The 24464-nt window shown below is 42.7% G+C and overlaps 2 protein-coding genes across 3 annotated transcripts in view; one reads left to right on the top strand and one right to left on the bottom strand.

Annotated features, from left to right (window-relative positions):
* The window catches only part of spns2 (spinster homolog 2 (Drosophila)), a 62872-nt gene that overhangs the window by 20081 nt on the left and 18327 nt on the right, over positions 1-24464 (top strand). For both annotated transcript variants that reach the window (XM_041050871.1, XM_041050872.1), the window contains exons 3-7: positions 13686-13822; positions 17489-17640; positions 20355-20421; positions 23442-23584; positions 24312-24464. In XM_041050871.1, the coding sequence (XP_040906805.1) occupies positions 13686-13822; positions 17489-17640; positions 20355-20421; positions 23442-23584; positions 24312-24464 (652 nt within the window). The remainder of the gene's footprint in view (positions 1-13685; positions 13823-17488; positions 17641-20354; positions 20422-23441; positions 23585-24311) is intronic.
* LOC121190278 lies at positions 719-24399 on the bottom strand. The gene is made up of 6 exons (XM_041050873.1): positions 24272-24399; positions 24101-24187; positions 9727-9798; positions 3031-3158; positions 957-1200; positions 719-862 (listed from the first exon to the last, which is right to left on the bottom strand). The coding sequence occupies exons 1-6, from the start codon at positions 24303-24305 to the stop codon at positions 792-794; spliced, it is 636 nt and encodes a 211-aa protein (XP_040906807.1). The 5' UTR covers positions 24306-24399; the 3' UTR covers positions 719-791.

The raw sequence follows: 24464 nt of genomic DNA, 5'->3' as shown, positions 1-24464 counted from the left end.
ACTTGATGTTCTTAGACCAACGTTGGGTGAGCTGAATGGGGTGTTGAGGACAAAAATATCTACCAGGAAAAAGAAATCAGTCTTGTAATTTCTGTTGGCTTTTCAGTGAATAAGCCATTTCATCACTTCCAAATCTCATTTCCACCCAGTTTTCAACAGTATGAAGAAACTATATTTTCTATCAGCGACTCTTTCTCCTTTACACATTTTCCTCCTTCATCTTCTTAGGTACGTTTTTGTCATTTTTTTTTCTGGCAGCAGTTATCAAAAGGTGTATATAATTAGGCAGTTGATAACACTTAATTTCACATCAACCTTTTTTCATATGCAGCCTTTACAAACTCGTACTGGTTCTGATGTGTGGAATCAAAAACAAGAACTTAACTCAAGAAAAACAACAAGGCTGAGTAAAGGGCATTATTAGTCTTTCAGTCAGCCGCTGCCTGTATTTGTGAAAACACTTCAAGGTGATGTCTTGGTTAGTATGAAATCTTAACAAGGAACAGGAAACCGTGAAGGGTGTTTGACTCTTAATTCTGTTTGTGTTGGCTCATTATTTAGGTTATGCACACAACCGCACTGGCACAGACTCACACACACTTAAACACACACACACACACACTGTACCTTAGTAGAGTGGCATGTGTAGCTGATTTGCCCTCTGCATCGTCTGTGGGAAGCACCCAGCCGTCCAGGCAGCAGGGTGCTGTGTGTTTGGTTTTCATGGCCTGTCCTGGCTTGTCATGGCTCATACTCTCCGCTTGGCCCCTGATCCCCAGGCGACCTCTTTCTCACACCGGCCTGAGGAATGCTGGGTCTCCGGGCCTAGAGCTGTGAGAGCGGGTGGGCGCAGACGGGGAGCCTAGATGTGAAGAGGAGGTTAGAAGGTTGACGTAATCAGGGTGCTGGAAGGGAGAGTGTCAGTGTGTGTGTGTGTTTACAGTGTGCACCCCTACCAGCCACTTCCGTCTCCAGAGGGAACAATCCCTGCCTCTGTGAGCACCTGCAGGCCAGGCCGGCTCTGCCTTCTCTCCCTCCCCGCTCCCTCTGTCCTGGCAGCTTTTGTGCACCTGGGAACACAAACTGCCCACGTAGGTGTTTTACAGGCAGTGGGCGTTGTGTGCGCTGAGGCTTTCTCTGCTGCCAGGTCACCCTCACACTTATGAAAAAACACTGACCACACGCTGCAGGATCCAAGTCCTAGAACAAACACAAGTCTGAGTCAGAATCACTTTATGAACTCTGATCTGGTTCAGTTTGAGAAAAGCACAGTTTTTACCCTTTTCTTTGGCTCTTGATCACAACTACTGGAATGAAAAATTTCCCATATCTACACTTTACTGACAAGTTGTTTGCTTTTGGGAAATTCTAGCCTGACTGAGCACTAGAGGAGCCCTTTAGACCTGCTGCAGTGTTTGTGCTTTGATTATTTCACTGCAAAAAACCTATTTTAAATCTATTTCTCTTTAGTCAATTTTTGAGAAGTATTAGATGACTGTGTGTTTCCAAATGAGAATCAAGTGCATTTTTATCTCTTTTATCATTTTCCAGTACAACAGTGCCCCTCTCCCTTGGCTTGATTTACATTAGAAAGATGCTTGGTAAGACTGATGCTTTTTGCCATGCGATGGTGTAAACTGGTGCTTACATGTTAAAGGACAACACATGGAAAATAACTTGTGGTGAGCTCAGCCTCCGCAGCACCAGTTATTTCTGTTATTTGGCAACACTGACCCTTTGAAAAGCAGCTTACACAACACAAACTGACATGAAGTATGTGTATGTGTGTGTGTGTGTGTGTGCACGCGTGTCATTATTGCCTGAGGAGCTGAGGTCTCAGCTGTCTGTGTGAGAGGATGAGATGTTCATAGCTGTCACTCAGGTTAGAGTAAAGGCACGCTGTTTAAGCCTGGAGCTCTCAGGATCCGTCCATCAGCAAGTGGAGATGGTCTCACCTGTGCTCAGCAGACCTGTCAGAGCACCGGGACAGCCTGAGCTCAGCTCTCCCACTGAAAATGTCCCTTAGGCAGCGGCTATCTGAAGTGAGTGACACTCACACACAGCTGTGAACAGGACCAGTCCTCAGGGGTATGGAGGGGCCAGGAAAGGTTAATGGAAGAGACGACGAGGAGAGGGGGTTCACCTGGATGGTATTACCTTTGGATGAGGGGAGTTTTGAGCCCTTTTGTTAACCAGACTGAGAAACCTGAGAGAAGGTTTTCTCTTCCTGTTAACATGCTAAGGTTATTGTATTCAAGTGCTTTGAGGCAAATCGGCAAAAAAAAAATCTTAATGGGTTGAATTATCTCCCATAATGGAAGCTGGCATAGTAATTATCCTTCACTGGTTCGGCATGGAGGCAGAGTTATTGGGGTCAGTCGGGCTGGATGTACAGTGGGGCGGCGGCTTAATAAGGAGCCGGCGCTCAAAACAGCTCGCAGACTGTCTGTGCCCTGTTCTGTGTGTGGCTGCCCACCTAGTCTGAAATGTGACACCGGTGAACACACACACACACACACACACACACACACACACACACACACACACACACACACACACACACACACACACACACACACACACACACACACACACACACACACACATACAGACATACACCAACTGACATTGCACCAGTCTTAACATGGTGTCAGTCTGCCATTCAGCCAGTATGTGAACTGTGAAGAATGCGGCCACAGGTGCTGTGTGAGACTTACGACTTGAGCTCCGCTAACACATCAGACTTTGACTGCACACACACAAAAAAAAAGCTTTAGGCTTAAACGGCGAGAAGTCAGCATTGTACTTAGCAGAAGTTCGGTTTTTGCCTCAGAGGGTTTATCCCGTGCCGTATTGTAGTGGTGGAGGTCTGGAACCTGTTATTTACTGGATCTGAGGTGTGGCCGAGTGCATAGGTTTATGGTCAGTGTCAATCAAAAATTCCCACTGTTGAATGGAGGCCTCTCTGATTTCCTTTAAACAGTCTGAAGTTCAGTAATCAGTGCTTGATCAGCTGTTTTGGCCACTCACAGCTGCTCCTATTTTGTCTCCAGCCGTCATTGGTGTCCACTGGTACGTCCTCTCTCTCTCTCTCCCTCTCTCGCTCTCTATCAGCAGTTTGGCAGCTGTTGTTGGCTTGTTGTCACTCCCACTGGCACCTTATAGGAGACAGAGGAGATAGAGGCATGAGGGGAAATGAAGGGAGAAGAAAGAGCCACCTGTGACTTCCTCCCTCTGGTCATGCATGGCAGCAAGGTTTAATCTTCTCCACTACTGATTCCCAAAGCTAAATAATTGCATTGCGATGGTGTTCAGCAGCCGCTTTCCTGCTGTGACAAGAATAGAAAGATGACCCGATGATGCATCAACATCACAGAGTGTGTGTGTGTGTGTCTCCATCTCAGACTTTTTTTTAGGCCATGTCTCAGAGGAGGGCAGCTGTTGGGTGATGATTGGCACCCTGCTCCTCGTTTCCTTCCCCCTCACTTCCTGTCGACGAACCAATAGCACTGCTGCTGACTGACTGCCAATCCAATGAGGATTTTATGGCCAATTAAACAAGCATGCTGTCAACCCTTTTTTCACCTAAATGTTCTATGAGAGCTCAAACAAAGGAGAGATGGGGAGTTGTGACAGACACACACACATTTGAAAATAAACCCTTTTTAGTCATCGTGGGAGTGACCAAGTATTTATGGCAACAGTACGGATACTTCCTCCTGCTTCTCCGAAACAGAGGCGGAACTCTGATCGATTGCTTGACACCACTGGGAGGCAGGTCAACTCTTTATGCTCCGAGTGACGTCACCAGGTCAATTAGGAATGCACACACTCCACACCCTCCTCGTCAAACGCATGCTTTCCATTCATGCATACCTCAGCAAGTCGGGGTCAAAGATACGGCTACTACTTGCTCATTTGGTCTTTAGTCATTCAGCATCAAATAAGCATGTGTATGTGTGAGCAAGGGGAAATGTGCATGTGCTGTATGTGTGTGTCGGCCAGTTTTCCAATCCCATTAGTCCCAATAACAAGGGTAGTGTACAAGAACACAAACACAGGCAAGTAGGGCCCTCTGTCATTTCAGCCAGAGCTTGTCATTAAGTCGGCTGCTTGTGTAGTTACTGCAGGAAAATGGCAGAAAAGAAAAAAAAAAAAAACCTCCTCACCCAGCGCTCAAGTGTTCTGCTGCTGGATCTCAGCTCAGTGCCATGTCACCAGCCACAGGAAAGTATTCCTGGGGAAAAATAACTGTTGTTTTTATTCATGGTGCAGCCTGGATTGCAGTGTGGAACTTGCACATGAATGAACATGCATCTGACTACTATTTCTTGTTATTTAAAAAAAAAAAAAAAGCAAGCACCTTTTTTTATTCTTTCCATATGTGTTTGCTTATAATATGTGCTGGTAATGTGCAAAAGATCGTATTCCAGGGCACTCCTGCCAGCCCGGCTGGTATTTGTAGTAGCGTGTAATTCTCCCCAGCTGCAGCTGAGCAGGTAGTGGAGAGATCATGCTATCAGCTCTCAGAGAAGCTGAAAGACTGAGTAAAATAAAAGGGGTTTAAGTTGGCATTAGGTGGCACCTGATGGCAGCTTCAGCAGGAATTAGCTGCTGAGTTTGACAGAAACAGGCAAGAGGAGAGAGCTGCATGGGTATTTCCTAGGCTGCATATGGCATTTATCAAACAGCAGCCAATGCATCTGTAATCCAACACGGGTGAAGTCTGAGCGCAGGGGTTTCTCAGAGAATTAGTGGTGATCAGAAATGTGAGGAATGCAGAAGTGTTTAGGGCGACACATGAAGGGGAATCCAGGAGGCAGAGAAGTGATGTATGAGAATGTCTGAGTTTCAGTAAGACACACTGGTCGGCTCTGGTGTCCCAGTCGGACAAAAAAAAGTCTCATGTCACACCCGCCAGTCTCATTAATCATTAGAGTAAGAAACAAAGATGCCACGCCCCCCCCCGTACTGCACACCTGGTAGAAAACACAACACAGTGCAGCCTTAGTGCACTGGAAACCATTGAATGGCTAGTGATGGCTGAAAGGAAGCCAGCGGTCTAAGTTTTTTTTTTTTTATTACCATCTGTGTTGTGGTGATTATCCTCTGTTTTTGCAAACAATTTTCAGTCAGCAGTAGCAAAATCGAGATAATAAAATATATGTAACATCTTTTCCAACCTTTCTAGTGATGAATATTGATTTTCTCTCATTTGTATTTCATCTGAATATCACAGCGAGCAGACAAAGCCTAGTTTAAATTGCTCTTCTCCATATGGATACACACAGACCCTTTATGAGGCCCAGAACTCCAGTAAACAGTGTTAGATTTACTGTTGTGTTAAATATAATACACCAGGGGACGGTCTAAACCTCCAGGCTGCATTCTGTTAAACAAATACCGGCCAGTACATCTCCACAGCCACAATTCAGTAGTAAATATAACAATGCCTTTGCAGCCTCTGTATTACTATAATTGCAAATTTGCATTATACTGTACTATTAAATGTAGTGCTGTACTGTAACATGAGTAAGCATAAATGAAATCCTCAATAATCTTGCTGAGAAAAGAGAGTTTCTTCAAAGTCTCTGTTTAAGTGCACATCTAAGAAAAGATTCCAACTATGGAGTTTCTCCTTCCTTCCTGGAACGAGGCCTCCCCTACCTGTACTTTCTGTAATTTTGTCCTAGTGATTCATGAAACATTGCTTCACATGTCCCAGCGGGCAGCTTCAGGTTCTCTCCTATGTGTACATATATGTACAAGATCAGCCTGAATCACCTCATCGTGTTAAGAATGAGCTAAAATAGAGTCTGATTTTGCTCCAGATTTTGTGGGCGGCGTTGTCAGAGACATTTCTGCCAGCAGCTCACGCTAAATACACAGCAGTGGCTGTCCGATATGGTAGACAGATTACTTCGAGGTCTTTGATCATGCGTCCATGGACCACTTTGTACGTTCATCTCTGTTGTCTGCTGCAAAGTCAAACTTTGAGGTAACAGACTGTATGGTATTCTTTTTCTGAGGAGGGTTACATATTGTCTGAGCGCCTCACATATTCTGCCCGTGATGACATCCGTGACAGTGGTATGCAGGGTTGGGTTACCTGTCGTGTTTCCACAGCAGTGCCTGTGCCCTCTACACAATGCTTGAACTGGTGACCTTAAGGCTATTAAATAAGACGACTCCTAAATGACAAATGTGCTGTATCATCATTCGGGTGAGGCCACCACATCACCATGGCGACACACGGAGATGTCACCCAAAAATCACAGCAGCAAAATATCACATACTGAATGCAATACAACTACTACTATGTAGTTGCTGAATACAACTACATAAAATGTATTATCTAAACTGTATGATAACAGAGGCCATACTAGCCTGAGCTTAACTGGACTGAGCCAATACAAGAGCAATAACATAGTTACAAAGCCGTAATATGCAGAAAGCAGCAGATAACCTTGTAATGACAGAAAGGGCAGAGACACAAAGGTGGAGGAGAGTCAACAGACACTGAAGATGGAAGTTGTGTTTATGAAAGCAGCGTGTTTACGATGTGATGAGCTCTAACACCTAGACACACACCTTGTCCACAGCGGTCAGGTCAAAGTGACACTGCTGTAAATGGCACTGAATGACAACACCTAGCCTGTAGACATGAACAGACCTGCCCCCAGGATGCTGCTTCTCCTATTCCTCTAATTCTGTCTCTTGCAGCTGACGGACACTGGAATTCCTCGAACTGCTTCCCTTTGGTTAGACTGCATGTCCTGACTGTCAGGTCTCACAGCTGCAAGGATGACGACGCCTTCAGCGACTGTGGGAAATACCCAAATGACAAACCTAAAAAGAATATGAAAGTAGGAATTGAACTGAGATCTAAACTGATGAGATCTGAATTTTACTGGGTAGAGAGCATAATAACAATGAAATTTATTATTGCTCTATGATATTGATTTGCATCCCATATAGGTAACAAGTACTGTTGGACATTTTCATTTTCAATAACTTAAAGGATAAAACGTGTCCCTGAGAGAGTTTCTTTTCAATTCAGCATTTTGCCTCTGTAGCACAAAGTGGCTCTGCTCCTCATGATTTCTATATTAAATAAAAAAGGGATTGCTTTTTGTGGTTATTTCCAACTTGAAGCCGTAACAAACTCTATTTACTTCAAAAATCTGATCTCAGTGGTAGGAGCTTACAGGGAGCACTTGAAAGGAGCAGAATACTTTCTGAGTACATCTGAATTGGTCGGGGATTAAGCCGTACTATATTTTTGTGCCTCTCCAGACTTCATTTCCACTTTTTCAATCTAAATCACTGTCTGCTCACCATCAAGAGAAATGTGAATTGTCCCATATACAACCATTCAAAAAAAAAAAGAAAAAGGCTCAAATGGGCTGCTGAGCATTTGGTATCCCACAGCTGGATGCTGAGCCTCACAGGTGCTCTCTTCAGGGGAAACTAGTGTTTCATAGGGAAATGTATCTGTACAGGCTCAGTGAATATCAATCGAACACACACACACATACACACACTCAACATATGTGTGTCTGCATCTCCTCCTGATGCTCTATTCACAGTGGTATTGAATCATAGGGGGTGAGTCATCCCAAGGGCATTGTTCTGCTGGCCAATCAAAGAGAGGACTGGATTTCCGGTGTTTCTAGTCTCCATCTGTGTAGCATGTGAAGGAGAAGAGTGTGTGTGTGTGTGTTCAGGGGGGATCTGCCCATGGGGGTACAGCTTGCTAAATTGTATTCCATTTCTGAGTTGAGTTACATTCACTGTCATGACTCTCCGTGTTTCTACCCAGCAACAAGCTTCTGAGAGGCTCTGACTCATGTGTCGTGAAAGGATTTTCACGAGTTATATTTAAAATAATGTTTCCTACACAGAGAATATGTGCTGATAAAAAAATGTTGAATTTTCCAACATCAGACTAATCAACTAAACCCTTAAGAAGAGGGATAATTAGACCAACCAATTCCAACCAATTTAACCAGCCGGACATTTTTCAGAGTATAATTTATTAACGATAAAAGGCTTTGGTACCAATTCACCATGAGGCATATTTCATGAGGTGTTTCATAAGGTGCCACTAATGGTGATAGATAATGAATGATGATGGTGATGAAAATAAATGAAGATAAATGATCAAGTCAGGACTCGCTGTCATATACCATTTAACATTAATGAGTGTAGAATGAATAGCTTATCGTCAAGTGAAAAACTGTAGTAGTTAAAGGTCAAGAACTTTACAAGAAGACAGTTTTAAATATCCATAAGCTATAAGTACATGTGTTTTGGTCTGGAGAGGTTCTGTGTATTATACAACCACACTGACAAACAATGCACCAGGCCTTTGGCTTACTCATAACATATTTTACCCTTCTTTGGTAATCTGTAAGAGAATGATTAGCATTGTATGATTATCCTGTGTCTAACATTGCACTAACAACACTGTAATGTTACACTTGAATACCTGGCTTCAGTATCTCCAGTATACCTGTTATTGTCTCTCCTTTCAGACTTCTCGCACAGGCATTGTCCTCTCGTGGAATGTCCTAAGACTATGGTAATTGATGTCATTTGCTCGCTGAGAGACTGTGAGAAATATGCCCAGCATCTTATGTGGAATTTGAAGAAGAGAAGCATCACTGCGGTTTTGACACTCCTACCTGAGGCGCATATAAGACTGAAATTAGAATGCTTTGTATTCTTTGTGGGAAGAATTCAACTTGATTCGTTGGACTGTTGTTATCTATTCTGTCAGAAGTACACAAAGTTCGAGAGACTCTGAGTTCTTTTGCTTTCAGCCCTCGCTACAAAGAGAGTATGAAATAAGGAGGAATAATGATTAATTCATCTACTCTATAGAGGCTTCAAAGTACAAAACCACTTCTGCCAGACTGGCCTGCCTGCAGTCAGATGAGCAAACATTAACAAGTGACCTTAGTGGTTCAGACAGCTCAGTAAGGTTATAACGAATCGTCTCCATAATCACCACACAGCTATGTCCAGTTATAACTGTACACAATAATCGAGTCACCAATGTCTTTGCTGTTGATTAACTGTTTTCTTAACTTACGCCATTGGAGTGGAATGGACTCGCAAAGAGGAGATAAACAATGGTTTAAAAAAACAAAGGAATTTGTGTTTGTTAAGCTCATAGAGGGGAATATGTTACATAAGCCTAATGATAAAGGCAGGATGTCAGGCAGAGCTGATAGTGTTCGGCCTGTTAAAGTATTTTCCAGTCTACGGTTGAGTCACTTCCCTCAGACATAGATGGTTATGCAATGCCGTCATTGTCATATAGAACTATCATAATTACACACCAACAGCAAACACTGTAATTACCAGGAATACATCCTGTCCTTTTGCTTAGGTTTTGCTTAATCTGTGACACTTTCAGTGCATGTATTGTCTTCTGCTCTCATGAATGAGTCTTAATTATTGTGTCCAGGTGTAAACAGAAGTGTCATTAATGGAGGTTAATTTTGCTTCTACACTGCTTGAGTCGCTGTCTGAAAAGTAGTCAAAGCTGACCATTGTCCTACTAAATGAGGTTATGAAAACTCTTCCTCCCCTTTAGCCTGTAGTGTAAACATCCACAGAGGATGTCTGTGGTACTCACCAGACATCAGCTCCTCGCTGTCGGGGCTTTCCTGCCTCATATTTGTTACATATACACTTTTTTTATTTATGAAAGATTACCATCTTTGGTGATCAGCCAGGGCGTAGCTCTGATGGCACAGCGGAGATCACACAAACAATTGTGGTGTTCCACTGTATAAACAAGAATAAACAGAGAGACAATGGTGGTCAGTGTAGGAATGTGACTCATGAGGACAAGCAAAACTTTATGCATATTTGATACTCAAGAGCTGCTGACTGTATGCCAAACCTTTCCAGCTACCTGTTCAACAGGTCCATTTAAAGTCTTTCAGACTGCAAACACATACCCTGCATGAATCATTGAGCTTTTCCTATTAATGCAGTTCTCATTGCCTGCGCTGGGTGAGACCTAGCATCTGTGAAGACTTATTCTTAGCCGTGGTTTGTTTGTCCTTCATACAGTGTCTTGAAAAAGACTGAACACATTTATTTTACTGTCAATAAGTCTATTCTCATTAATCAAGCCACACGTCTAAGGGCTGGTCTGCACTGCCCAGACTTCTTGCATAAAGATAACTCCAAACAAACTTTTAAACAGAACCCCGTAATTAAACCGTGATTAAGTCTCATGGATAAAATTTTGGTGATTGGTTTATTTTTAAAGACAACATACTGGATCTCTCAAAATTAGTTATGCTAGAGGGAGGACAGCATTGTTTCCAAGTATGACAGATGTCTTTATTTGGGCCCCTGTAGATTTGCAGCCCTCAGTCAGGACTGGCAGGAGAACAGCAGGATTGTTTTACAGACAGTGTTTGTAGTGACAGGGCATTTCCTGGGAGCAGATGAGCCTCCATAAATTTTACTAGAGATAGCAGTGTGCATCCTGTCTCAGTGACAGCACGTTTTAGATCATGTAGATTATTCCCGTGCCACACTGAATGTGCACCATCTTGTAATACATCCACTGTAACATTGGATTAATTACATCAAAATGGCATCATGAAGGATTCAAAGAATCAGGTGTCTCGGTTGTGAATCTATAGAGGCCGGCAGGGTCGTCAGTGCCAGCTGATTTTTAAAAAATGCCACTGTACTGAAAGTAACACACCCTGATTCTGTGGAAAGGCGTCTGTGCTTTGCTTTGTTTAAAGTAAAGCTTTGTGACTTATCATCTCATTGTTACTTATGCGTGACAGTCATTCATCGTCATATTACTCAGCTTCTTGAGAAAATGTTTAGCATTGTCACTGCACACTTGCCCTGCATCACTCAGTTGGGTCCAAATACACTTCATAATGTTTTCACCAAATTAAAAGTAAAACTACTATTTGAAACATTTGGTTTATTTTGTTTTTGCCAAGTTTTGCACCAAAGAGTTGGTCTCTACTTTGTACAGTCTCTTCTTCTACGTGTAGACTAAAGATAAACTCACACCAAACATGTAAAACCAAATAAATACATGAGGCTCATTTCTCTTGCTCAGAAAGAAGTAATGTTAATAAACAGTGTAAATTCTTACATAAATGTGAACACACTGTCAACACCTGACTTCATTCCCATGTGCTGACACTGCCAAGACGTGATAATGAGCCTTAAGAAAATGGAGTAGCTTATCAACAAATCACAAAATTGCTTGGAATGGGACACACAGAGAGAGGATTACGTGTGGTCCTGCTAATGACTTAGAATAAGCCAGTTAATGATGTGAGGATATTTATTTTTGACAAACTGTTAAACAGTGAGAACATTGGCCCCTGGCTTTTAAAACCAAGGTGGACAAGCTGGTACTGAGAGATTGTAGACCTCTCCTGAAGCTTATCTCTAATATGCAATGCAGAACACCCAGTTCTCTGTGTGTGTGTGTTCGTGTGTGTGTAGATGAGTTTCTCCAGCAGTGCTGTGGCTGCAGGGTGAGTTAGAAAACCTCTTTAGAGAGGCTGGACCTGCACACAAAAGTTATCAGAGTAATTTAGCGTTACACAATAAACCTGCAGCTCTTAGCCACGTAAATGCTTGTGATGGAGGCTGCAGAAAGGGAGACGAGGTGGGAGGTGCAGGCAGCAAGAGGAAGAGCGGTGAGACCGAGAGGCAGAGAGGGGAAACATAGGGACGAGGTGGGAGAGACTCATTAGCTGTAATGAACCGATACAGTAATAGCAGCACCCGTGAAAACCCAAACTGTAATTGATTCATTCATTAATAATAATGCAAATTAGACTTAAATTAGATTGCAGATTACATTTTCACATGACTGTGAAATGGGATTTATTTTTTCTCACAATGACACAGTGAGGTCACAGCAGAAGATACCTGCATACGTGTGTCTTAAATAAAACAGCAGTTAAACAAAAATTAAGTCATAGTTTTGATTTTATATAAATGAACATTGTATAATTAACTTACATATTAAGACCTAATTTCATCGGGAGGTGAATCTTTACTAAAAAAAAAAAGTTATCTGCCACCAACATTAAATATTTTTTGTGATATAATAAATATTTGTTTTCCTTTGTTTTTCCATAAAGGAAAACACTGCATTTCTATAAGCAGTGTGTAATCACTTTGAACTACATTTCTATATAAATGAAGTTTTTTAAATTATTAATAATATTACTGCTTTTTGTAGAGCTGCATTAGTCAGCTAACTAAAATCAGAGCAGAGACAACTGGTCGACCAATTGATCAAATAAAACATGGACCAGTTATTGTGAAATGCTGTTCAGTGCATAACAGACTTAACAACATGCTCAGAGTTATATAAAGTTATATAAAATAATTCTTTTTACACTATTTTTGGGTGACTCTTCCCCAGGATAGGGTTATGAAAGGACTTTTTTCTTTTGTCACAGTATCACATGTTCAAAACTACACTAATCTGATTACTGTCCCTTATCCTGCTGGTTGCACTCAGCAGCTGTGGGACTGTGATGCCTCTGTCTTATATAACACACCCCTCCTCTCTTTTCTCCTCTCTCATCTCCTGTCCTCCCTTCTTTCTTTGTATGTTTATGCTGATGATGTGTCAAAACACTCCAGCCTGCCTCCCTAGCTCCCTTCATCCCTGTCAAGAGTCATATCTCTGCCCTTTCTCCTCTGCAAAGACACAAAACTCAGTTTGAGAGCATTAAAAATTCAGGTCTGTTTGGGTTGGTCTTCCTCATAAATAGTGAATAAAAGCCCTGGGAATGATTCCTAGTTGTCTGGTCAACAGTAGGGCAATTAGGCAAACACATTTTAAAGTGCTTGTGTTAGTTTCACTGGGACATAAGTTCAAGTGTAAGAAATTAAGATGGAGGAATTATTCATGGCCCCACAGCCACCACGGTCCTGTCCCTACAACTGAGTGGGACAGAATCAGAGCTGGTGTGTGACGTGTTGCTGTTAACTGTCTTGCATACATGAGTGTAATAGTAATTCCTGTAAAACTAAATTAAGCCCTTTTTTTCATTTACTTTTGCTCCACCACCTTTTTGATTAGTTTTATCTCAGCTAACTGACAGCATATGTTCCTGTCTCTGCCACTTTCTTCTCCCTCTGTCTCTTTGAAGGTCTACTGTACTGGAAATGCTCCAGACTGTACTTCAGCTTTTCTTACAGTCCTCCCAGCTGTTCCACACTACATTTGTACAACTCCTCACCCCCACTCTTCACAAATTGAACCCTATAAACCCACATCACCTTTCTCAGTGACATTACCCGCTGCTGTATCATCTGTATTTAATATTCTTTTGCCAGTAGCTAAGGCAGGTGAAGTATAATGAAATCTTAATTGGTTGGAGTTGAATGTGTCCTCTGGCAGTCCTTCACTGAGTCTCTGGCTGACTGGTATCACACAGCTGATCTGGACAGGTCTTGACTTAATATGTAGACCACAGAGCTGAAATACTTGGCTTAGCCCAGCTGGAATTCAAGTTTTCATTCAAGGTTTTTACAGCGAAACGCAATGAATTAACACATGAGACTAAAAAATATGACCGACAAATATATGTCTGCATCAGAAACAGTCACTTTCTGTCCCTACATAACATGTCCTCCCTTTCCTTTTCCCTCCACAGTCTTCATCTGCAGCTTCATGGTGGCAGCTCCCATCTTCGGTTACCTGGGCGACCGCTTCAACAGAAAGGTCATCCTGAGCTGTGGCATTTTCTTCTGGTCTATTGTTACTCTGTCGAGCTCCTTCATCAGTAAAGAGGTACGGCATCACATACGCTCTGGTAGAAACACTAGAAGATCTGCAGCACGAGAGCCCCAACATTATTTTATTAGGCTGCGGTGCCTGTGAAATGGTCTTCACTGCCGCGCTAATTATTCTGTTATGATGTGGATATGCTTGACGTTAAGGCTAGTGAAATGAAATGACACGCTTGTTAAGTCAGACACCCGCGTAGCCTTTGTAGATGTTCTTTATATCTCCCTCCCTCTCTGTTTTCTCTCTCTCTCTCTCTCTCTCTCTCTCTCTCTCTCTCTCTCTCTTTCTCACTGGCCACTAGCCAATCGACTAATGAAGGCCCATGCCTCAGAGCTGTCTCAATTACAATGCTTTAGAAAATAAGTTTAACTGCCCCTTGACAAGTGGATTTAGATTTGATATCTCTAAAAGCCTCGGTGTGCTGGGCGGTGTTAGATGCATTAAACAATGACATAATTCTTAGGGGTGGGGGGGGGGGGGGGGGGGGGGGGGGGGGCGATGATGTGGGGGGAGGGGTATCTCGCTGAGAGCAGACATCACATTACTGTAAAAGGCTCTGTACATGTGTGTGTGGGTGTGTAGACCCGTAAAAGTCTTGATGGACAGCCGCAATAAAAATCTAACAAACTGACAATTTGCTCAGCAGGCAGGGATATGTGGCATTAGAAGCTACGTTATTTAAATTTATGCAGCACGTGGCGTGTCTGCTGAGCAGCATCATGGAGTCCCGCAGCCTGTTCACTGCCAAAGCTCTTCAGCCCAGAGCTGTGGAAGGGAATGACAGCTCAGAGATGTTGATGGTCTCAAGAGGGCATCCTCTGACTTAAATCCCCTATAGACTCGTGTGCTACGAGACAAGACGGCAGCCATTTGCCTAAACAGGAAATTCATTCAGGCCGCTTATGGCTAAGATAAAATTAAGGGCCTTTTCCTCTCGGACAAAAGACACAAAGGCCACTGATGAGGAGATGGAGAGTGATCCTCTGCGCCCGCATTCCTTTGCCCCAAACTTTACTTCCATCCTCAAGGCATGTTTCCGAGTTTGCCAATCAAATGAGACAAGAGGAGATGGCTCTTACGTAACAGCTCTACGGCACATGAGAGATGAAAGACATGACATGTAATGAAATGTTAATGACCACTTACAACTGAGTCCTGTCATTAAGCATTTAAGACACTCTGGGGCATTTTGGAAAGATTTGCAGCAGATTTAGATCTTACATAAGAGAAATTTGCCACGGTGATATCGTGAAACTGCGCACTTACTGCCCCACGTACTTAACATAAAATGATAACGTGTAACATCATCTGAAATTTGAAACACATTAGCAGCCGTGCGTGGCTTACTGCCACTGACTGTGAGCCAAAAAGCTGAATATCTTGCAGTAGAACAACCTACGCCTCTTTGATACCATTCATTTATTTTCTGTATTACTCTTTTTCTCTAAGTTCATCTCTGTTTAGAATTTTATCCTAAGGCAAGCAGTCATTTCATTCAGTCTTATGTATATTAAGAGGGTGAAATAAGGATAATGACCACTGAACTGATGAAAGGACTGATGATACTTTTGAAATAATGAATGAATATAGTAGCTGTTACATCCCTCACAGGCTGACCGCAGAAGAAATGATTTCTCCTCTGTCCATGTGCAGACTGACAGAATTTAGCTTTGGTTAGTGGGTTCACATAACAAAGAGGCTAAGTGGATAGTAAATTATAGCACTTCATAACAAATGATTTCATTAAATGCACAGAAGAAACGGATTATGTCTAAAAATGTTAATAACTTTTTAGTCAAAATTGCATAATTCAATGTGCAGGATGCCTCATGTTTTCAGTGCATTAAAGCAGACTATGTGCTATAAAATGCACAAAAAGCTAAGCGATAAGAACACGCATCAGCATGTCACTGCGAGCATGTTAGCATGCTGATGTTACATTTATCTCAAAGCGCAGCTGTGCCTATGTTCAGCCTGACAGAGCTGCAAGCACGGCTGTAAACTCCTATGAAAATAGCCCCAAATCAGCTGAAGGTGAAGTACATTTTCCTAAGGCTCATTATTCTCTTTTATCTCTTTATAGTCTTCAGTCTGCTTTTACAGTTTCTAAACCTCTTTTTTCGTGGCTCTTCCTTGGCACCATTCCTTATTTTATTTGTTGTTGTCACTGCTACGAACGTTTCTGTTCCAAGCGGCAATGATGATGTGGTGACCACACTCACACAAAAAGAGCTAGAATCATGATCCCACTAAACAGCAGGCCGTTAAAAGAAGAAAACAGACTGCCTGTGAATCATTCAAACAAAAGTGACAAAAACAAAGATATAAAGCAGTGAAAGCTCAGTTGGGATCAATCATAAACACAGTAGTTTACATATTTTTCTAACCAGAGGCTAAAAAAAAAATACAGGCAACAGTAAACACATTCTGAAAATGATATGTATGGGAAAGTTTTGGGATCCTTGAGTGTCATCTTACAGTGAGGTGTGTGTGTGTGTGTGTGTGGTCTCCAGAGGATGTTTGATGGCTGTGTGTGTATGACCTCATGACATGAGGCTTGGAGTGACGGCTGACAGCTCAGGTCAGCTCTTGCTACCTACAGCACCTTCATTAATCTCGTTTCACAGCTGACAAACCTACAGAGTGTAACCTTATCACACTCCCACACACAGCACAGCCTCACATTATTAGAGCCCACAGTCTGCTATGTGTGACGTGGAAACAGAAAAATATCAAGAAAGGAAATTCTCACACTATCTGTCGCCATCAAACAATGTGACTTCACGTTGTTCCACATGCAACTAATTTTACTCACGGGACCGACAGACACACTTTCGTGGCCAATATTTGCAATTTGCATCATTGCACCATGTAGGGGAATCACATTTCTTTGCAGCTTTAAAGGCAGACGTGGTAGCCAGTGTCCAGTGAGTTGTGGTTGCCATGGAAACAGTTAAAAATCCAGCTGCCTACACAGGTGTCCCTGCCAGTGTGCACGCTTCTATAAAAGCCTTTTAAGTATTCATCGTTTTTTATTTATCAGATTATTACATGCAATAGATGATAATACGCCACGGTTAATTCAACACTGCTAAACAAGACTGAACACATTAAGCTCTTCCATGCTGATGTGATACCATTTCACAGTTCCATGAACTTAAATTATCTTGATTCATCAAGATAACCTCCACCAACTCTGTGGATCATGTGTAACAACCTCTCAGCGTTTACAGGATGTTAAAGCTCAGTGTGACAGCTTGTATATTCATGTACTGTGCACCAAAGCAGCAATATCATGGAGATGCATCAGAGGAGGTGTGTCTGCAGCACCTGTGTGACTGTAGCACAGTTTGTTGTTAAAATCAGTGGTGAATCAGTAAACTTAAGAAGATTTAAAACTATAACTGTAACCTCAAATGTGCATTGGAGGCCTGATTTAGACATTCACTGTATTGTGAGGACTGAAAGTAAAGTTGAGCTGTTTAGTTTTTGCCCGATGGAAATTATTCATAACGAAAAGATGGAGAAGAAAAGGACTTCTGAACAAGAAAAGTGGCCTTTGGGTTTTCATTCTGCTCTCACAGAAAGTTTCCCTGTACAGTGTGATAATAAAACTCATTTTTCTTCTCTGTCTTTCTTCTCTGTCTCTTTCTTTCTTCCTCTCTGCAGTACTACTGGCTGTTTGTGCTCTCCAGGGGACTGGTGGGCATCGGTGAGTCCAGCTACTCCTCCATCTCTCCCACCATCATAGGAGACCTGTTCACTAATAACAGCCGCACCATGATGCTGTCTGTCTTCTACCTGGCCATCCCCCTGGGCAGGTAAGAGCCAGGCTGACGCCGGGAAACAGATATATGATCTGTTCTGTGAGATGTGGATGTATTTAAAAATATAACTTGGTGACGTTAAATCTATTATTCATTCCATCCAATCCAGCCTGTTCTTCTTCATCCCAAGGTGCAAAGGAATCAGAAGCATTAGTTTGGATAATTGAAATTATCCCCACACAGTGAAGGCCAGCTCATTCCTATCTGGCTCTTTTTTTTTTCCCATCAGCAGCCGCACAAAGAGCTCAGGCCCTCTGCAAAAAGAAAAGCAGAACTTACAATTGGCTGTGTGGAGCTTAAAGGAGGGTGGGAGGCTTTTTAGAGATGTGGCGTGGGGATGTGGGAGTAGGAGGTATTATTAAGCTTAAATCTCCAGCCTTTTCAGTTCATTCAATCAGAAAAAGGGCCACAGGGAGAAAACAAACAAAGCCAAGTAATAAAAGATGAATGTACCAGTGGATGCGGCGCGGGAGCCACTTGAGGTTTATCGTTCTATACGGTGCTTAACAGCATGTGCCTGAGCAGCTGCATGCTGCGCTGTTTTCCAGCTTCTGCACAGAGAATCACACGGAAGGAAAAGGCTAACGAAAAGGGGAGAACGTGCTGCAGCCTCTCCAACGCTGTAAACATTCACATTACCTTAAATCCATGTAATTATTACATGCCCCTTAAATTTGTTGTTGCAGAGAACAATACAGTGACGAATGGTTGTATAACTTGTGTAGTGTACTAATCTGTATGTGTTTATTTGGACAGAGATGAGCAAAGGAAAGGTTGACTGCCCTTTGAGTGGTTGTGTTATGAGCTGCCAAAATGTTTGGGTCGCAGTAAACTGCCCAGCAACACAGACAATGGAAGGTGAAAGAGTGGGCCTCAGTAAAGTGCAGTCAAACATCCTATCCAGCCACCCACTTGTTTGTCTTTACTGAGGGTGTTTTGACCGTTTCCAGGAAATGACCTCAGGAATTAGACCAGATTCACAGGAAATGGATTCCCCTGCTCTCATTTTTTTTTTCCTCGGTAGTTTTGATAGTTGGCCCCACAGACCGGGTGCTGTGTGACGCCGGTGTTTGATGTGAGCATATTTTTCATGCTCAAGTTTTATTGTTGGTGTTGAACTTTCCAAACACTCTCTGGGTGGACTCTGATAAGATTAGCTGTTAGTCACTCACTGGAAATATCATATGCTGTCTGAGCCTGTTTATACTGGGGTGTTATTTTTGGAGAACTAATCGTGGAAGCACAACGGTCGACTGTTTCCCTCTTCGCTCTGAGTGTATAGATGCGTGAGCGCGCGCGCGTGTGTAAAACCAGTTAGACATGTTTCGGCCCTTAAGCAGCCACTGCTGATAAGAACTCAATCTAAAGTCTCATTGGCTACATTCAATCATCAATCTACTGCACCAATCTGCTATTCTAATGGAAAGCATATCCTGCATCTCATGGCCAGAAGCTCTGCACAAGCAGACAAACAGGTTCAAAGAGTCCAAAGAAATCAGGAAGAGTGGCTGAGACAAAATTTAGTGGAGAGGTTTAACAAACTGTTGGAAGAACCGAGAACGTGACAAATTAAAGGCAAAATCAACATAAAGTGTTTTAATAAAGTGTTTGGTCCTCCAAAGCAGCTTCGATGCTACACGGCAAAGACTCTTCAGAACTGTTTGTGCAATGAACATTGTTTCTCCAAAGGATAGTCCCTCGTTTGAGACCAGTTTCACAAAGACATTCTGGACGTGTGTCTTAATTATACTCTTATTTAGTCAAATGCAAGTTAAACAGTTTCGCAAAAATAAAGACGGACTTTTCTTAAGCCTAAACAGATCATTATTTGTAATTCGCAAACAATGTTGTTGAGCAATAAAAAGGAAAGAATTATACGGAGTGCATCAGAAATATACAGAAGTGAGGATGTCTCAAGGAAACTATCCAGAGTCTGACTGATGAAATTCATAGAAAGCTTGTGTCCTCAGGTGTAGCCTAGAAAATAGGATGATTCTCACGAACTGGCTTTATTGAAGATCGTTGAAGTCATGGCGCTCGCTGACAAATGTCAACGAGAAACCAGCTCTTCACTTTCTGTTTTGAAGATAATGTTCACGTACACAGCTGTCAGTTAAAGAATCTCTGCCTCTCATACTTTCAGTTTACTGCCCCGATCATCTTTGTCCTTTAAATGCTGATGCTATCTAACAGCAGAGGCTAATCACAACATAGGGGCCCCTTTATCTGATCTGATCTGATCTCACAACATTACCCTCAAAGCATTTTACTGCTATTTCCCTTTGTGACGAAAAAAACACACACAAGATAAAATGTTGTGAAATTCAATTACACTGTGACAACACACAGCCTTCGGCCAGGCAGCCGTGTTAGCGCTGCGCTCTGTTTGCTCCTGAGCTGTAACTTTGCACCTGCTTTTTGTGACTACATGCACAAATCACATGTCCGCAAACAGACCAAGTAGCCAAGTTGCTACCGGTGCTTTGATCAGTAACGCTGTCATAAGCTCTTCATGTCAAGTACCCAAACACTCAACACAGCTTTAATCAGACTACAAACAGGATGTGTGCAGCGTAGGCATAAGCTGAAGTGATGGAAACGACTGAGCTTAGTCAGGACACTGACTCATATTCTTTCTAATGTGGTTCAGACCAATATATATATAATGTTTTATCTTGCTAATACACAATCTTTGTGTCTCTCTGCAGTGGGCTGGGTTACATCCTGGGCTCGAGTGCCAAGGTGGCTGCAGGAGACTGGCACTGGGCACTGAGGGTAAGGGCATCATCATCATCATCATCATCCTCCTCCAACTGTGCACATACACACTCAAACATGCACACAAAGACAGATGAAGAGCCCTTCCTGCTGGGCTCTGTGATGAGGCCTGTCATGGATCTGGGGTCAGAGGGAGTCAGCGGTGGAAGAAGCACCAGGGGACACACATGGCTGAACAGGCGGTCCAGGCCCTGACATTGCAGGGAAGTGACAGGGGAGAGCGAGCTAAAGGGCGAACCACTAGCACACATCCTCATCATCATCAGCTCAGCCTCCAGCGTGCTGCAGAAGCCTTTCCAAAAGTGTCTCTAAAAATTTTAGCATCAAATTCTTACAGCACCTTCAAATATGTGTTCAGACTAAAAAGCCAAATGCCATAGCAGCTCAGTTCTGAGCCGATGGCTGCAGCAAGGAGAGTGGATTTCTATTAAAACATCAGGGCTGATGCTAGCTTTTTCTTTCTCAGTTGCTGTAAACACATTTATCTTTCATTACACTTTACCCATGGAGGTCAGCTCCGGTGAAGCGGGATCATTGTCAGCATCTGTAAAGCAACTCAGTGCCTCTTCAACCTGGTTACAGTGTTCTTTTTTTTTTTTACTGCAGGAACTTAATGAAGCGTATGTCATGGTTTCTGCTTTTCTTTTCATTGTTCTCCACATGCACAGGGGAGAAGCTGCTGAAGGGAAATTTTGCACATGGTAATTTTATAGGTGCTGTGGATTGTTATTGGTCAATTGTCCTTATGTTACATCAAAAAGTACAGGTTGAACCCCAAAACAGTAACCACCAGCTTGTTACGGCAAGGAGAACAATGGGCAGGGAAATGATGACGTCCAAGTCCCAGTAAGCATTGAAGGAGAGGATGCTAGTTAGAGAAAGAAAAAATCACCTCATAGTAAAAATCCCTGGCTTAGAATTAACCCAGCACCGGTGCAGAAATGGGTTAATGTTAGCCAAAAGCCATGGGCCTCCAGTAAATTCAGCAGTTATTTGCAAGGAAGACCAACACTGAGTCAACACTGGGTCAATTTTTAAACCACTGAGCACTGAGCTTTGTTGTGGGGCAGCGACAGAAAGGGGAGAAGGGTTTTAGTTTTACCTGGCACAAGGATTCTTTACTGGCTTGAAAAATGCCCCAAAGATGCACAAAGGCCACTGAGCTGGGTCTCTTAATTCAAGGCTAATTTCAAACTCTCAAGAGAAATGAATCTGTAGAATCTGTCCCAGTTTAACAGGGTATTTCTTCCAGAGAAAAAAAACATAGAGGGCTGTTTTTTTGCAGCAGTACACTTATTGGTGTGGGAGGAGTAGAGTAGACGCAGGTGTTGAATCAGGAGCATAAATCACTGTTGTCATAGCACTTGTTTACAGGGACTCTACTGAGTATGTGAAACAAAACATTTAGAGGTGAACAGCTCCATAAGACATACCAGCCATAAGGGAGAGGGCCAATGAAAGCTCTAACAGGACTCCCCAGGAGCCGTTGACTTCAGGGGTCAGCTCTTAAAATCCTTACAACTTATTATGACCTGACTCTTCTTATGAACCCACTGACAATTAAAGGAAGACGTTCAACATTTTCTCAGCAAGTGGTGCAGGAAGAGATTCCTGGACATGACAGCTCCCTGGATTTAAGGAAACAGGAAGTCTATTTCTTCATAACTTGGTGGTACATTAAAAAAATGAAAAACAAAAAAACAAAGAGCGGGGCAGTTTGTTCCAAAGCAGCTACAATGGCATTCCAATAAAACAATCTGAAAGCCAATTAATCACCGGTGTGGCATGCAGAGGAAAACAAATACCAAGACATGAAACAGGTTCTGTGCGACTGCATCCTGCTTTAAGGACATAAACACCGCAGCGCTTCCGGTTGTTTTTGCCCTACGTGTTCCAGCCACCTTCCTGAAAATGTGGATGATAAGAAGCAACAAGGGAGATGAATAGAAATGAGGAGCAGGAGAGGGCAGTGGCTAATTTGTTTGATTGCCAACCATCCATACAGGAAGTATCCAATGGGCCCTGTGGGAGTCAAGGTCAAAGGGTCACAGACTCCTGGAGTCTCTGTGAATAATTATGAGGGGACTTAAGAGCAAACCAACTAACATTTATTTTCCTCTTCAATGAGATCTGCTCTGTCCATTCCATTAAGCTGCTTCCCTCTGAAAGCACATCGTAAGATTCTGATGTGGATGTTGATCCAAGGTGCGCGACACAAGCAGAAGTGGAGACAAGACACAATATAGGGAAGGAAATAATCAGTATTGGTGTAATGCTCACACCTTTGAGACCGTAACCATTGTGTTGAGCCACATTATCAGCCATGTAATGACCCACATCAAGCTCAGAATTACTCCCTCAATGAAAAACCTGCGGACACGCTCACACATATATACATACACACACCTAGACACAACCAAGTTTCATAGTACCACAGTACTTTTGCATATAAATGGGCTTTTATAAACTATAAAATATAAAATATAATATGATGAATTTCTTCAGATGGAGGAAATTGGTTTTGCTTTTGTGAGCGATTTGTCCTATTCAAACAAATCCTCTCCCACACATCCCATCCTGCCTTTTGTCTTTGCCTCCCCCCGCACAGACACACACATGCACAAACATGCTACCGCCTAACCCACAGAAGAAAAGATGATAGTGAATGTAAAAGCAGGTGGGCATGTATGAGGTTTTTACCTTCACAAGGCAGCTCTCAAAGCCAACAAACTCTTTTTGAGTTTTGTATGCTTATACACATAGACAAGCCCACACACACACACACACACACACACACACCAATAGAGTGTTCTCAGCTCCAGAGGGCTTATATAGGATGTCAAGCGTATTGGCAAACACAGTGACCGTCCATTCAGATTGTAAACACACTGTTCTTTGTCCGGCATTTCACATCTGTCCCCTCCAAACCACTCCCATGTCTGACCCAGTATGAATATCCGGTCAGTATAATGTCTCATCATGATCTGAAGCCTCTTATATCTTTCCTGTCCTGGTAGGTGTCCCCAGTTTTAGGGATCACTGCAGGGGCTCTGATCCTGCTCTTCGTACCTGAGCCAAAGAGAGGCAGCGCTGACCAGATGGGAGGACGCATCAAGACCCGCACCTCCTGGTTCTGTGACATGAAGGCACTCGCCAAGAAGTAAGGCCTGTGCCCAGCTTCAGGGGATCCATAAGCTAATAACGAATTTATGGTTAAGATAAAGAAAATTATCCTGCTGCTCTAGATACAAAAATACACACATTTTCACATATATTCACTCATGGTTAACCTGTTGTAGCTATTAGAAGCATGGAAATGTCAAAACAGGACACGGTGAACAAGTATCATTCACTCTGCAGTACTGCTGAACTGTGAAGGGAGTCATGCATCCATGACTCTGTAGACCAGTGTTATTATAGGACCTGTGGGCTACATTTCTTTAAAAAATCTTATTAACTCTACATGTAGCCATGAAGATTTATTGGGGCTATTTCAGTTGAGCAGCCACACGTTCATTCCCATCACAGTGGGACTCTTAGCAACACATTCACCACCAATGGAAAATGAAAAGCATTAAACAGTGTGTTATTCTTGTTATTTTAAAACTGTCCACCTTCGCTGCATCTCACTTCAGTTTACTTACCATTTAGCATCAGAGTTGTTTTAAACTCTCCCCTGAGATAATAATGATCTTGTCCAACCAGGTAATCTTCCAGAATCCTTTTATTATTTGTTTGTGGCTGCGTCTCACAAAGAGAAAGCCTGTGCAAGTGACATGTTTGAGATTGTGTTAGAGATCACAGTAGCATGTTTACTTTTGGTTCTTTCATAAGCCAGTATAATCACCTGTTTGATTTTGCGTGTGCGTGTGTTTCTTCATGTCTAGTCGGAGCTATGTGTTTTCATCCCTGGCGTCAGCGGCGGTGTCCTTCGCCACAGGTGCGTTTGGTATGTGGATCCCTCTGTACCTGGCTCGAGCCCAGGTGGTGCAGAAGACGATAGAGCCCTGTACAAAAGAGATCTGCAGTAGCACAAACAG

This window comes from Toxotes jaculatrix, chromosome 12 (genome assembly GCF_017976425.1).
Source record: "Toxotes jaculatrix isolate fToxJac2 chromosome 12, fToxJac2.pri, whole genome shotgun sequence".
NCBI classification, from domain to species: domain Eukaryota; kingdom Metazoa; phylum Chordata; class Actinopteri; family Toxotidae; genus Toxotes; species Toxotes jaculatrix.
The sequence above is the reverse complement of the archived record's forward strand: the minus strand, read 5'-3'. Positions and strand labels throughout refer to the sequence as shown.